This window comes from Populus nigra, chromosome 4 (assembly GCF_951802175.1).
Source record: "Populus nigra chromosome 4, ddPopNigr1.1, whole genome shotgun sequence".
Lineage (NCBI taxonomy): Eukaryota > Viridiplantae > Streptophyta > Magnoliopsida > Malpighiales > Salicaceae > Populus > Populus nigra.
Genome location: NC_084855.1, coordinates 24,842,252 through 24,856,447, shown reverse-complemented (window position 1 = coordinate 24,856,447; position 14,196 = coordinate 24,842,252). Strand labels below are relative to the sequence as shown.

The 14,196-nt window shown below is 37.4% G+C and overlaps 1 protein-coding gene across 1 annotated transcript; it reads right to left on the bottom strand.

Annotated features, from left to right (window-relative positions):
• Positions 1-299: 299 nt before the first annotated feature.
• Positions 300-9,548, bottom strand: LOC133692088 (protein ESSENTIAL FOR POTEXVIRUS ACCUMULATION 1). The gene is made up of 10 exons (XM_062112772.1): positions 9,376-9,548; positions 8,091-8,179; positions 6,995-7,882; positions 6,796-6,916; positions 6,510-6,701; positions 5,406-6,176; positions 2,505-5,253; positions 1,416-1,609; positions 1,282-1,341; positions 300-897 (listed from the first exon to the last, which is right to left on the bottom strand). Exons 1-10 carry the CDS (start codon positions 9,443-9,445, stop codon positions 524-526), a joined length of 5,508 nt encoding a protein of 1,835 aa, XP_061968756.1. The 5' UTR covers positions 9,446-9,548; the 3' UTR covers positions 300-523.
• Between the last annotated feature and the right edge of the window lie 4,648 nt (positions 9,549-14,196).

Here is a 14,196-nt window from a genome sequence, read left to right as displayed (position 1 = left end):
TTTTTTCAACCACCTGAACCATCCTCGCCAGCATCCCTGGCTACAAAAACTGGCGAGAGCAAGGGACCTGAACATAATTAACTATATCACGATTGAACTAGGAGAAAACGTAACCGATTTCCAGCTTCGTATAACCCACCTTGACATTTATGCATACAAATGAAGCCACCAACTTCAGCCAAAACATTTCCCACTCGCGCCTCTGACTGGTGTTATAAATATATTACTCTAGGGCTGAAAATTAACTTGCCTCCTTCGTAACTGGACAACATGAATGGACCAAAAACAGGGAACCGAGGAAAACAATGCACCAGTCAAGGTTGCCTTCATGGTTTATGATAAATCTTCGTTTTCTCTGACAAAAAAGACAGTAACTCTACCGCAGGAATTTTAGTCCACAAAATTGCTTGAGCAGATCAAATTGATACTGCTGCTGTTGATCTATGTAGAGAAACTTGATCCTAATGTAAAACATTTACTAACAGTGTAGTCAAAGCGTATTTACAACTACCATCCAAAACTCCTAGTCTTCTAGTGTCTGAATCTCGCCCATCATGATCCGGTTACTGACAACATTAAATCCTAAAACAGAAGGGTTGACCTTCTTCCCCTTTTTCCCTTTCTTCTTGCTTCCACCCTTCCCCGACCCATCTTCACGGTCATAATCTTCAACACCTGCATTGTCAAAAGTCACATCTTTGGCACTGATCCCGCTGGTCTTCCAATCATTCTGCCTTTGAAAGGCTATTTCAAGAACATCTGCTCCTAACATCTCTTTGCAATTGAGGAATTTGTCGATGAACTCGTGATCAGGATCAAATGATGCAAGATTTTCTATCAGAAGCATCTCCGCCTCTGATCTGGATTGCTTCAAGCAGTATTCCAAGAAACTTGTATCTATCACAAGGGATTCCATTGCATGAGATAAAACTTAAAGACCAGCAAAAAGTGTTTAAGTCAACATGTCAGATGCATGAACAGAGTTTTGTATTGAACCATGGGCTACAGCCAAAGGAAAGTAGAAAACTATTTAAATCTCTGCGTTACATGAAATTTGACCTATCTGGCAGAGAAGCCATACTACTAAAGACCATGGTACTTGTTATATGTATGCTTGAAAGATCGTCATCTTTTGAGTGGGAAAAGTAAAGTTTGTAACAAGTATATTTAACGATCTGCAAAAGATACTTGTTACCCAAATGCTTAAAATCAAGTTCGATGAAAAATCACAATTCTAGTAAATAAATGTCAAGCAAAAGAAGAAAGAAAATAGAATGGTACCTTTAGTCCCAACAAGTCTAACACATTCATTTTCACACCAAGCCCTGAACTCCATGGCCTCTGAAAAAATATAAACATAACGGGTCAACAACAATTCTTGACAGGTTAAGATGAACAGCCTATTGTCACTTTACCTGAATGCTTGTTCATCGTATCTCGTTTCCCTTTAAGAGATGACTGAGTAGTGGCTGTTGAAGATGAAAGTGAATGCTCTGCAGATCTGCCGCCCATAGATTTCTGTCTCCCTAGTGATGCAACTGGTGCTCCTTTTACAGGAGTATTTTTGGTTCCCCAACTTCCCTGGCTTGAAATATGAGGGAATTCTGACCTGTTTAGAAGAAAGATATCAAAATTTACTTTCAATTTCTCCCATCAGGGGCGTTGACTGAGGAGACAGCAAGGGGTAATGATGTAAAGAAAGCAACAAATGGACAGAGGCTTACCCAACAAACAACGACAAAAAAAATCTAACAGTCCTTTGAATTTTGGCAAAATATGCCAAGTTCAAAAGCAAAGTACCAACAATCACTAAACTTAGTACACCTGTTCATGTGAAATTTACAAAGGAGCTCTCACATTTGAACTTTTATGTGGACTAAAAATAAGTTGAAACCCAACTTATTTCAGTAAGTCACAAACATTTCACAACAAATTCATTTAAGTTTTGAGCCTGAATCACTGTTCTGACTAAACCCTGCACCACTGAGCTTAACTTCCATGTCTTCACATGAATGGTTACCACAAGAAAGAAATTCTTTTGGCAACACATGGTAGCTCCTGTTACAAATGCTTAAAAAATATTTTCTATTAGGCAACTAGAACAGGTCAAATGCTATCATTTTGGAGAATCACTGGAATAATTAAGGGATTCGAAAACAGGGGAGGACAAAATGGGAAGTGGACAGAAACAACAAGTTATTCCGTCACTCGTTTAAGCTGGTTGAAGAGGGACCAATTAATCAGCAGCCTTGCAATATAGCCATTTTTTATAGGCGAGTAAACAGCAACAAAAAGAAATGCAGAATCCCAAACAGGAAAAATCTACTAATCAAACAGGTAAAAACATACTGCAAAATATAATAAACCAGATCAAATTTACATGGCATCTGCAGAAAACCAGTATGCTCACAAGAGCAGCTCTAAGAATAGAAAGAATGGTTCAACTAAAGAAGCAATGTTTGATAAACTAAAAGCTAGTTAGATAGGCAAAGAAAGGATCGTACTGCTTAGGCTCCTGCTTAGATTGATCAATCGGGCCCCAAAATAGTTCATCATCTCCTTTGTATTTTGACTGAGAAGAAGCACGGGAATTTATCTGGATAGGAGAAGCAGCCTTTGAAGGAGAAGATGCAGAATGCGGCCATGAAGATCCACTTCCATGTGCGGATTGAGCGGGCTGAGGTTTCTGAGGAATTGGTATTTGATTCTGAGGCTGGGCAGAAGAGACCTTTTTCTCCTGTTCCTTTTGGATGTCCCTTAAAGATGTGGGCTTTGGAAGCTTCTTGGAGTCAGCAGACCATGCTGGAGAAGGAGAATGGTTTGCTGGCTCTCCCTTCCAAAAAACAAAATCTCCCAAAGAAGGGCCAGATGGAATTGCAGGCAATACTTCCTTCTCCTGCTGCACAGAGCGAGAGCCTTTCCCTTTCTCAATGGGACTTAAATTAACAGCCATTTCAGTAGAAGGTATAGGCACTACCACCTTAGCTCCAGCCCCCTTTGCTTTAGCAGACCTTTTGCGATTCTTTTTAGTGTCTTTAGCCTCAATAAAGTTTCCATCATCTATAGATTCTAAACTGTTAGTTGCAACTGGTTGAGTAGTCAGGCCAGATAAAGATTCAGAAACTCCCATCTCTCTTTCATTAGATTTTGCCAAAACTTCTTCTGCCAATAGATCATGTAACTGACTTTTCTTGCTCTTAGAAGAGAGTGAAATTTCTGCTTTTCCCACATTTATGTCAGTATTATTCATTTCTCTTTGAATATCTCTAGAAATTTTTGGGTCTGAACTAGCCACAACCCCAGCCCAGGGAGTTGATGAACTTGCGTGGTTGACAGAAGTGCTGGTCTCAGAAACTGCCAGGCCAACCTGAGCCTTCCTTTGCTCTTCCTGTTGAATTTCCAACAATGACTTCGGTTTGAAACCAGGAGCAGGTTTCCAAGCACGTTGACTTGATTGAATCTGTGCACTAAGAACCGGGACGGACCCAGCCAGTTTCGATTCACCCTCGCCAGAATTGATGGCAGGCAATGAACTAGTAACCTGCTGGGATTCGACTACTTCTGCAGAAGTCCCAAACTTGTTGTCTCTTGCCTTTTGTGGAGATGTCCCAGAAAGATTTTCTCCAGTTCCATCATGTGATTCAAATCTTGTTAGACCAGCATTTGGCCCCTCATTTTCAGATTGCTTTGATTGCTGCAAAGACAAAGCCTTTATTGCTACCTTTGCCTGGTCAGAAGAGGAGTTTGACTTGGCAGATTTTTGCTTTCTGGATTTCTTCTCAGAAGCTTTTCTTGTCTCACGAATTTCAATGTTTTTCACTACTGTTGCCACTTCAGGCTCAGTATTCAATCGATCTCTATCAATCTGCTGCTCATCAAGTGTGCTATCTAGTTCAACTTTTAGAGCACTGGCATGTTCGGGCTTTGAAATTGCATTCTCACCAGTTCCTGCTGACGCTACTGGATCAGAGATTTCATGAGAATCTTGATGAACAGAATCTGCAGTAGCCTCAGATACCAAAACCTTTGCACTTTCTTCAGTTCTCCAAGGGACTTCTGATGTATGATCCAGTGAAAGAGGAACACGGAAGTCAGAAGAGGGGACAGGTTCAGATGCAACAGAAGCCTCATGTGAAGATTTGTTCATCCGCCCTGGCAAGGGTGAGCTATCAACAAATGGTGATGCTGGTAAAGATTCTTTCGGATGAATATCACCTAGTTTTCCTGGACTTGTACCCCAGCTTTTTTGAAGATTAACATTCCCAAACATTTGATGTGGAAGATGGAGAGAAGATGCTTCAGAATTGACATTATAAGTGACGTCATGGGTAACTTGAGGTGGCAAATTCAATAAACTGGTAGTGTGTTCACCTTGAACATTTGAAACTGGCAACTGTAGACCAGTTGTAAGCAATTCTTTAGACAGCTGAAGCCGAGAAGGATCCACAGGAGCATTTCCTGTAGCTATTGAAGCAGTCTGTAATTTTCCATAAGATGGCTCACCAAAACGCTGATGAGAATGGTGCTCTGGCATAGCTTGGGAAAGTAACTGTTGTTGCCACAACAACTGTTGATGCTCCTCCTGTTTTTGCTGCTGCTTGAGTAACAAAAGCTTATCTAACACTGAAAGCTGCTGTGTTTGAATAGGAGGCTGGGAATGTGACTGCAGCAAGTACTGCTGTTGCAACAAGTTGAGTAATTGTGGATCCTGGGGTAAAGCTGAGGGCAACAATTTTTCAGGTGTCAAAATACCAGACGGGTTATCTATACCTTGACCAAGCAGGTTTGTTAAAGGTGGGTTCTGCCGCTGCAGTCTCTGTTGTTGCCCAAAGAGAACTTGTGGTGGAAAATTCTGAGCATGGAGCAAGTCAATCTTATCCTGAAGTGGATCCAAGCTCTCCTGGGCAGGGAAATTTGACCAACCACTAACGCCATTATTTATGCCAGAGACAGGCCTGTCAGATAGGCCTTGAAGAATGGACATCAAATCAGCATTTTGAGAAAGAGGAGGCTGATGCGGATTGTCAGACAAAGAGGATAGGAGTTTTGCATGTTGCATCAGGGAGTCTGGGTGAACTTCTGACTTTGAAACTATGGATGGAGCATCTCTTCCCTGCCAAAATGGATAAGGACCAGGTAATGATCTCTGTCGTTCAAGTGCCATTTTCTTTGCCATCAGGTGTAGATCGTTCCCACCATCAACTCCCAATGATGGCACACCACCAGAACTATTTCCAGTAAATCCTTGAGAACCTAAAGAGAAAACATAACCATCAAGTTCGCATAAAGATGCAACAAGATGACAACTACATTTAGAAACCAAGGGGAAATGCCCAAAGCATAGGGCTGCTCAATAAAACAGAGTTCATTTGTAAAAAATGAAAATAAGCTGGGTGTAACCGAACCTTGTGATGAAGGACCCAAGTTTCCAGACATCAGTGACTCTAAGAATCGGTTTTCAGCTTCTGTTGCTGAACCAGGTTTAGACCTTGGATCATTTCTTATAATATCAAACTCCTTTAAGCTAGGATGCATGTTTCCAAAGCTGCTAATGTTTGGCCTGCTAGATGTGTCAGTGAATTCATTCTGTTTTGTCCCAGCAAACCCAGGTGGTGGCCTTGCCTTGGCTCGCAAATGAGGCATTACATCACCAAGCAACAAAAAGGGTGAGTCCTGTGATGCATTTGCCAGCCGAACTTGCAAATCTATGCCAAAATATCCAGTCTCGAACCACCCAATGATATCACTGCCAGAAAAGGGACCTTGAATTTCACCCTGGGGATCCTTATAATACAGAACCAGGCTCTCAGGAGAGGGTTGTGAAAACTTCTTGACCTCTTGCTCCCTGTCCAGAGCAGCAGATGGCTGCCTTTTCATAATGGGATCCTCATTGGTCTGCCATTTTGCTTCGTCTCTAGAGAATGATGGATTGGCCGCATTGCTTTCCCATGGATTTTCAGAATCTTTTGGGGGTTGATTCCGGGCCATATCAGCAGCCCTTGACCTGACATCACTGGAAGCATCTCTCCAGTCATGCGAGACAGTATTGAACTGCTCTACCAATGATGGGGCTCGCCATGGAGTTCCAGAATGCGCAGAAGTATTTCCCTCCACATTCAATTCCCTACTTCTAGGCACCTCATCATCCTTTTTGTAAGGACTGGTTTCTCTAAAAGCTGCATATGGAAAATAATTATTATTATAATGCACCAGGACTATGGGCACTTTAAATGGAGCACACTCTCATACAGCAACATACCAAAGTTTTACAGACTGGATTAAGAGTAAAAGGGGGCAGACAGTAAAAGCACAGATGAAAATTATCTGAACCAAAAACCAAATTATAACAAGCAACAAACACAAATTTTTAATTTGAGTTCAAGATAATTATTTTTCTAGTCTTGTTAAGTTTGAAGAAAAAGGGCCACCTTCATAGCTCATTGAATGATTTCAAAGGCAGCCAGCTCAGCTTAATAAACACATGCACAAACCACTTTTGTGTCAGTTACCTTCAACTTTGAACTTGTCATCAGAATACATCTTAGGTTCCTGCATCATTTCCAATTTTGAGCTCGACCCATGATATTGTGTCTGTCTTTCATGAGACAATCCATCAGAATATGTTCCATGACCGCCCGTCAAAATGTCGAGGCTTTCATCTTTACCATTATCAAAAGAGTGTGGCACATCTTCCTTACCACCTACAAAGACATGCCAATCCAAACAGAATTATTTCCTTACTCTAGAATATGTGCAAGTACAATGGAATAAAAACAACTTTAAAAAATAAAGTACCAGGCTTGGCTCTCATTGGTTGTGTAGAATCAATTGAGTTCCGACCAAGAGATCCTTCTTTTGATATCTGAGGTGCACCACTGCTTACTATGTCCCCTTTGTCAATTCCTTTCAAAACTACCTACTCAGGCAATAAGAAATCAAATAAATATAATGCAATGCTAGTATCCACCCAGATAATCAATATATAAAAATTTACCAATTCCTCAGGATTGGGTGCACAGAGTGCCAGTGGCTCTGAGGGCTCTTCCAGTGTAAGCAAAGGCACTTGCACAAACCCGTTCAGTAGTTGGCGTGATTTCATGTCAGTCATCCTGTATACATCTACCAATTTAGTCCTACTATAGCTTAACTGACCACTTTCTCCTTTGTCTGAAATACCTCCCGAATATTGAGAATTAGTAGAAATGCTGTTCGTGGAGATTCCACCAGAGCTAAGCCTTCCACGACCAAGAGGATACGTTGGAGTACTTTCCCCACGTCCTCGACCATACGAAAATGTTGGAACCTGCTTGTTCGGTGTTAAAGATTGGTGATGAGGTGGCTCTCCCCTCCCTCGACCTTGGGAGGAGTTAGATCTCCATGGACGATAATGATCAACCTCCCGTTCATCTTTTCCATGGCCAGAATGATGAGACAGCCCCTTTTCAAATGGTGTGTCACCATCTCTGCCAGAGTCTGACCACTTCTCACGCGAACCTTCTGTATCTTTGTTGTCCGGCCCCCAGCGTGTGTTCCATTTGCTCTCACGCCGCTGATCATAATTAGTTTCCCTGTTACTTGAATCAGTCCAGCGCTCGGAAGGGGCACGGCGTGCTTCATAGTGTTTGGTGGATGAATTCTCTGTCCAGCGCTCCATCCGCCGGCTATCGCCAAGCTCTTTATCTCCATCTCTCCAGCGATCTTTACGCATGGTGGAATTGGTGTCTCTTTCTTCATCACGCCAACGATCACGACGACCAGTTTCCATATCAAGCAAGGAAGGCCGAAAAACATCCTTTTTCTTCTGGTCATGCATCTCCTCGGTGTTTCCTGATGACTTCATGCTATCTGAGCGATTGCCATAAGCTGGAAGCGGGCTGCTTTCCTGTATACCCCATCAACAGCACAAAAAGAAGAGGATTAAATTGCTGGCTGAAGCAATCACATCAAAGAGTTTACATGGATTGCATGGTGACAGCAAGAGGGTACATTTATCTAAGGAATATAATGTAAAAACCAAAAATTTGTCCATGAATAAGCAAGTTCTGATGGTAAAAGATCATTAATACAGTAAAAAGGTTGTGATATCAGACCCCTGTTCCCACTCCAGGTTTACTCTCGCCTGGTTTTGGCAGAAGCCACTGCGGTGACAGCGGAATAGGATTGTCAGAACCTTGAGCATCTGCATGTAATAAACAGAAGGAATCAACAAAAAAAACTTTCCACACGTTTTCAAAACAATAATTAAAATAGCATGCTCAGCTATTCCGTTGAATGACAGAAATTAATTGATGTGAACTCCGTTGATTTAGCCAAAGCAACATAGTTACTGAGAAACTGGCAACGGTGCCCCCGTTGCTTCTTGGATCAAACAACATTCAACTTCCATTCAGCAGATGATTACAAATCTTATCCCATGAAACTTGTTACTTAATCCAAAGACACCTTCAAACTTAAAAAATCAGAGCATTCCATGGGAGACAAATGGAATAGAAATAGCAAAAAGAGAGCTTAACAACAACCAACTAGACAAAAAATTGATAGATCCTTGTTTCTTCATTTGTATATTTAGAGCTTCTGTCACCAGATTATAATCGCTTTTGGCCTAGAGGTGAAAACTAAACTGTCACTCTCTAGAGTAAGAGTTCCTGCAGCTAGACCTATTTGTCATAAATTCTAATGGATGATAACACAAGTAGCTTCTGACACTTAGGCGAAATATCACAAAAACAGAAATTTAATAGCATGTATTAATCAACAGGTCCCAATGTATAAACATAACAAATGTAATCCAAATCATGCAAATTTAATAAAGTCCATTTCTGGTTCAAATGTAATTTTACTGGCTTTTATCCGCAAGGAAAGTGAAAAAAATCAAGTCTTCTGATACAAACCCTAACATGTAGAACAAAATAAACAATAGCATGGGGTTGAAAACAAAAAACTAAAAGCAGCAGAAAACACCACAAACAAAATTATATTATCATTCAAAAATATTAAAAAATTCCAAAAATGATAATCACTCCAGTTTATCCTCTAGAAACCCAAATGGAAAAAAATAATTAAAAAATACTTAGCTAAAGACAGAAAATTAACAAATTCACTGCACTTTCACTCCTTCCCAACGTAATCCAAAATTTCACAGAAATCCAATAATATTATCGCATTTGCAAAAATAAACACAAAACCCTAAAAAAATAAAGAACAAACACCGACATTCAGTCAAAGAAAGCCACAAAATCCACAAATAAATACAGGTTCAAATGAAGAAAAGGAAAAGATAGGGTTCTGTTTTTCTCCCCGAAAAAAAGGCCAAATTAAACTAAAAGAAACTGAAAGAGGTTTAAGAGGCGCGAGAGAGAGAGAAATCGTTAACACCTTTGGAGATCTGGAAAGGAGGCGTGAGGGAGAGGCCGTGACGGGAATCGGAGAGGGAATTATTAGCCATGGATGATCGGTGACCGAAACAGAAGCAGAGTGTCGAGAGAGAGATATTTGGGTGCTGCTTTTGATTTGTTTGAGCGAGGTGAGAAAATGGGGGCAAAGAAGGGAGAAGAGGGAATATAAAAAGGGTAGGTTAAAATGATATCCCTACCCGGCGTACGTTAGCACAAGGGTAGTTACATATTTGGTTGTCCGATTTTGTTTTGCTTAAACCTTTTTAATTATGCTCACGCGCTCTCTTTTCTTCTTGCTTAAAAAAAAGGAAAGAAGAATATTACTAACTAAGATGGAGAAAATTTTAGTCTCTCTGGATTTAACAATAAGGAAAAACCCTAAAATTTGATTAAATTATGTGACTCATAATTTGAAATTAGTTTAATCATACAAGTGTAAAAGCAATTCATTAAAAAAACTAATAAAAAATTAAAGTTGATTCATTTTTTTAATTTTTAATTTTATTTTTTTGATATTATTTTTATTAATAAATATTTTGAAAAAATAAAGGGGATTAATGATTGAAGATAGAGTTTTTTGTTAAATATTAATTAACTATTGTTTTATAAAATAGGTATTTATTCATTAGAATTCAAATTTAATTTTTGATGAAATTTGAGATTTGATAAAATTTAGTGCTCGTTTCAGTTTCAATGCTTTTTAAAAGTATATTTTATATGAATATGTATTAAAATAATTTTTTTTATTTTTAACATTAGCATTTTAAAATTATTCAAAATTATTATAAAAATATTAATTAAATATTTTTTAAAATCAAACTTATTTTTAAAATACGGTACACAGTATCAAAATGCAAAACCGTAATAAGCCAAAATGGAAAAGATTAATAAAATACACATCATCCAATAAAAGACTTTCTTTTGAGATAGATTTACTTGCGTGTTTTGCACGTGAGATATGGTGACGTGGTAGAGGGGTAAACGCGAGGTTTATCTTCATTCCCCCCGCTGAGGGTGCGTAATGAACCCACGAGACGCGCAAGTTACGGCGACTACCAAAACGACATTATAGAATGCGTGTCGAAGATAGAGAGGAGCAGATAACCCTAGCAGACTAGTAGCATCATAGTGTGCGCTGCCAGGCTTAGCTTAGGTTTAACTTGTGTAACGTTTTTTTTCTGTTTCCCTGTCTCAAAAGAAACAAAAAAGTCGAAAACCTCAAAAAATGGGTTTCTACTTGCTTCGCACCCTTTTTGTCTGCAACTATGTCTATCACCACCGACATCCATGGCTAACGACAGCCCCAAAGCTAGTTTTCAGTCTCCAATATTCCCAGCCGCTGATGTTCCTTCAGTTTGTAGATTTGATCGTAAGTGCAAAAGCCAAAAGAGATAATAATGAATGATGATCGGTTCTCCTGTAAAGAAAAGAAAAGAAAAGAAAAACTGGGTATAATTTGAAGTTAAAGATGGGTGCAAGAATTGGTAACTGGAGCCAGCTAAAAGGCCGAGTTGCTGGCGGAGAGGGCTGAGATTGGATGGTCTAGTGGCAGTCTAGAGCTCCGGATCAGGGATCGTGGACACTCTGCTTTAATTGTGGGGGTGTTTTTGTTTGAGCCTGTTGTTGAATTTTAGGCCACAGGCCATTGCTTTATTCCTGTCCTGTGGTTTTCTTTTTTCTTAAATGAAGAAGAAAAGGCGAGGATGGGACGTTGGAACTCGTAAGTCAAGGCAGAGAAGATCATGAGTCTTGAATCTGATTTAATAAAAGTGTAGCATCTTGACTGGACCATGTCATGAGGCATGGATCCAGACTCGAGTATACATCACAACAGTCCAAGTGTAATCCAAACCTTGCTCCTCTTTCTCTGGATTTCACAGGTGGGTTCAAGAATAATTCAATTGGTTTTCAAGCCCTTCAAAAACTTGGTAGTTGGACCTGGCAAGTGTCATTGTATTGGCAATAAGCAATAATGTGGCAACGCAAGCTCAGACGCAAGAATGAGGTTCCCTGGAGCTGCGGGATTGTGTTGGCTCTACAGCCTAGAGCCTCTTTGGTATTGCTTTTCTATATAAAAAGGAGGTTGAGAAGCAATACCAGAAGGGGCCTTGGTTCGATAGAATGATAGCCTCGACAGTCATGCGAGAACCTGCAAGTCTAACTGCATGTATTCGTTATAGCCTTGTTGTGTTGGAAAGGAGGAGATTAACTTAAGGAAAATTTCAGAAAATATGCCATCTCTTAAGATTCCAGGAAGTTGTATTACAAAGCTGCAAAGCGTACATATCCGAGCTATATGAGTTGGAGGATTTGCTGGAACATCGAAACTTCCCTACAAAGTAAAACTAACTTCAGTGACAGTGCCATGGGGTTAATTTTAAGTTACTGCAACTTCCTATAACTGTTCACAGAGTAGCTATTTGGCTGCAATGAATATTTTTTGTCAGCAGGTTATTCCTAAAGTAATATGTTTCTGCTGTCTGTCAGTTAAATACTAATAATATTCCCACATATCTCTAGATATTTTGTTAGAAACTTAGAATTGTTGTCGTGCTGACATTAAAGCCCTTAAACGGTTATCATACTCTGTACCGAGACCTCACTTTGTGACTCCAATTTTTTTAAATTTTAGGTGTGATGTTTTTTTTTATATATATATAATATTAAAGTTTTATGATTAAATAATGACAAGTTTGAGTCTTGATCTTTTTATTTTTTTATTTTTTTCAAATTAATAATATAATATAATGTAAATCTGTGAATAAAAAATCAAATGATCATGAGTTTAAATCTCATCATCTCCACTCTAATTAATAAAAATTAAACATAAAATAGTGTGAGTCAATGTAAATTTCAAGCTCAAATGATTTTCACTTGTAATAATATATTAAAAAACAATATAAATTATATTTTTAGGACACCACCTAACAGTTTAAACTTTTAGATTTATAAAGTTTTTTTGACATGATATCATAATTTTAATTATTAAAAAATTACGAATTTAAATATCATCATTCTGATTTTCTCTTTTAATTAATAACACAAGATAATGTAGATTTGTTTTAAATCTAAAAAAATTTTATTTGAGGAGATATTTTGGATAGAGGGTTTTAAATTAATATAAAAGAAGCATAAAAAAGGAATCTAATGAAACAAAATAATCTCATAAATAGGAACACAAATCATTATTGACGAAAAAACTAAATAACTTCATATCTAAAAATGAAAGAAACAGTCGATAATTTTTTAATTTTAAAATTAGTTGACCAAGCCTCCAACTCAATGGTTACGCGGACCTGATTTAAAATTCCTGGAACCTATCACAAAAAAGTATAAAATCCTTAGATTAAAATAAATAAATTATACACTTTTAAATTAACAAAAAATTGTTCATTTAATGATAAATTGTTAAACCATTTATCTGAAATTTACAATTATTTTTTAACATGATTTTAACTAATTATATTTTAATCATACAAAATAAAATATTTATCTGATTATATTAAATGAACTTATTTATTTAAATCAATAAAAAATATAAAATAATAAAAATATAAATATAAATAAAATTAATTGAATAAACTCACGCTATAAAAAATATATTATATAAGGCCAAGATTATTATTTTAAAATAAATATTTTTGTTTTAAAAATAAAGTTCATTTATATATATATATATATATAAAAAAAAAAAAAAAAAAAAAACAAGATGCATGAATCTGCTTTATAACTTGAGTAGCGAATGACTATATCAAGAAAATAAAAGACATATTAAGACCAAAAAATACTGAAAGGTAAATTGCAAAAGTAAGAACAGGAAAGGAAACATTATACTATATTTTAAAAGGGGTCCGAAAAACATTGTATATTTATTGTGAACATAAACTTATTGTATTGAAAATCACACTATAGCTATAAAATATTTGCATTGTAGACCATACTATAACGCAAAAGGGAGTTGTCTTTTCTGTTTTTTAATCAAAAAATGTTGGTGGGAGGCGTTATTTTTTATGTGTTCCGTGTCAAAAGTTGTTAGATTTGGGTTGGCAGCTATACCCAAATCACTTCTAACAAATGTTGGGTCTGGCTTGACAGCCACACCCAACGCTATTGAGTCTGACTCGAAGCCAAACCCACACATGTCAAATTTTAGTTTTTTTGTCTTTGTAGATTTTTTTTCATACAGTGAAGAAAAAATAAATGACGGGACTTATTTATATTGTATTATATAAAAGTGGGGTAATAATAATTTTTTTTTATTTGAGGTTGGATTGATTGAAACTTTTTTCTCTTGGTGTTGGATTTGCTACTTAACAGAACATAATAGAGTAAGTTGCTGCCCAACAGAACCCGATAGAGTTGGGCCCTGCTGCCAGCTTTACCCATTCTAATCATCAAGATCAGACTACCTAAGTAAGAAAGATTTCTAGTAACAAACAAAGTGAGGAAAGTGATATTTGTGTATTATTTTGATGTGGTGATATAAAAAATCAATGTTAAAAAAATAAAAAAATATTATCTCAGTATATTTTAAAAATATATATATATTGACAAATAACCATTACATAATAATATAATAACTAGCATATTGACCTGCGTTTCGTAGCGGGTCAGTAACAATTTTTTTTTCAAATGTAAAAATGCTTAAGTTGAATTAAAAGCACGGAATATATTTGCACCAGCACTATCTTCAAATAAAGTATTTTCTACAGTAGAACCATGAATAATGCATAACAGAGGAGCACCCAATACACCGGCAACTAATTTCTTTCCCCTAAATTTTTTTCCTTTTAAGATATTT

Bases quoted from the DNA above. Each gene is read 5' to 3' on its own strand.
- LOC133692088 (XM_062112772.1), bottom strand. From the start codon at position 9,445: ATGGCTAATAATTCCCTCTCCGATTCCCGTCACGGCCTCTCCCTCACG. The intron at 6,917-6,994 runs GTAAATTTTTAT...TTGCCTGAGTAG, and splicing joins CACCCAATCCTGAGGAATTG to GTAGTTTTGAAAGGAATTGA. The intron at 6,702-6,795 runs GTACTTTATTTT...ATGTCTTTGTAG, and splicing joins ACCAATGAGAGCCAAGCCTG to GTGGTAAGGAAGATGTGCCA.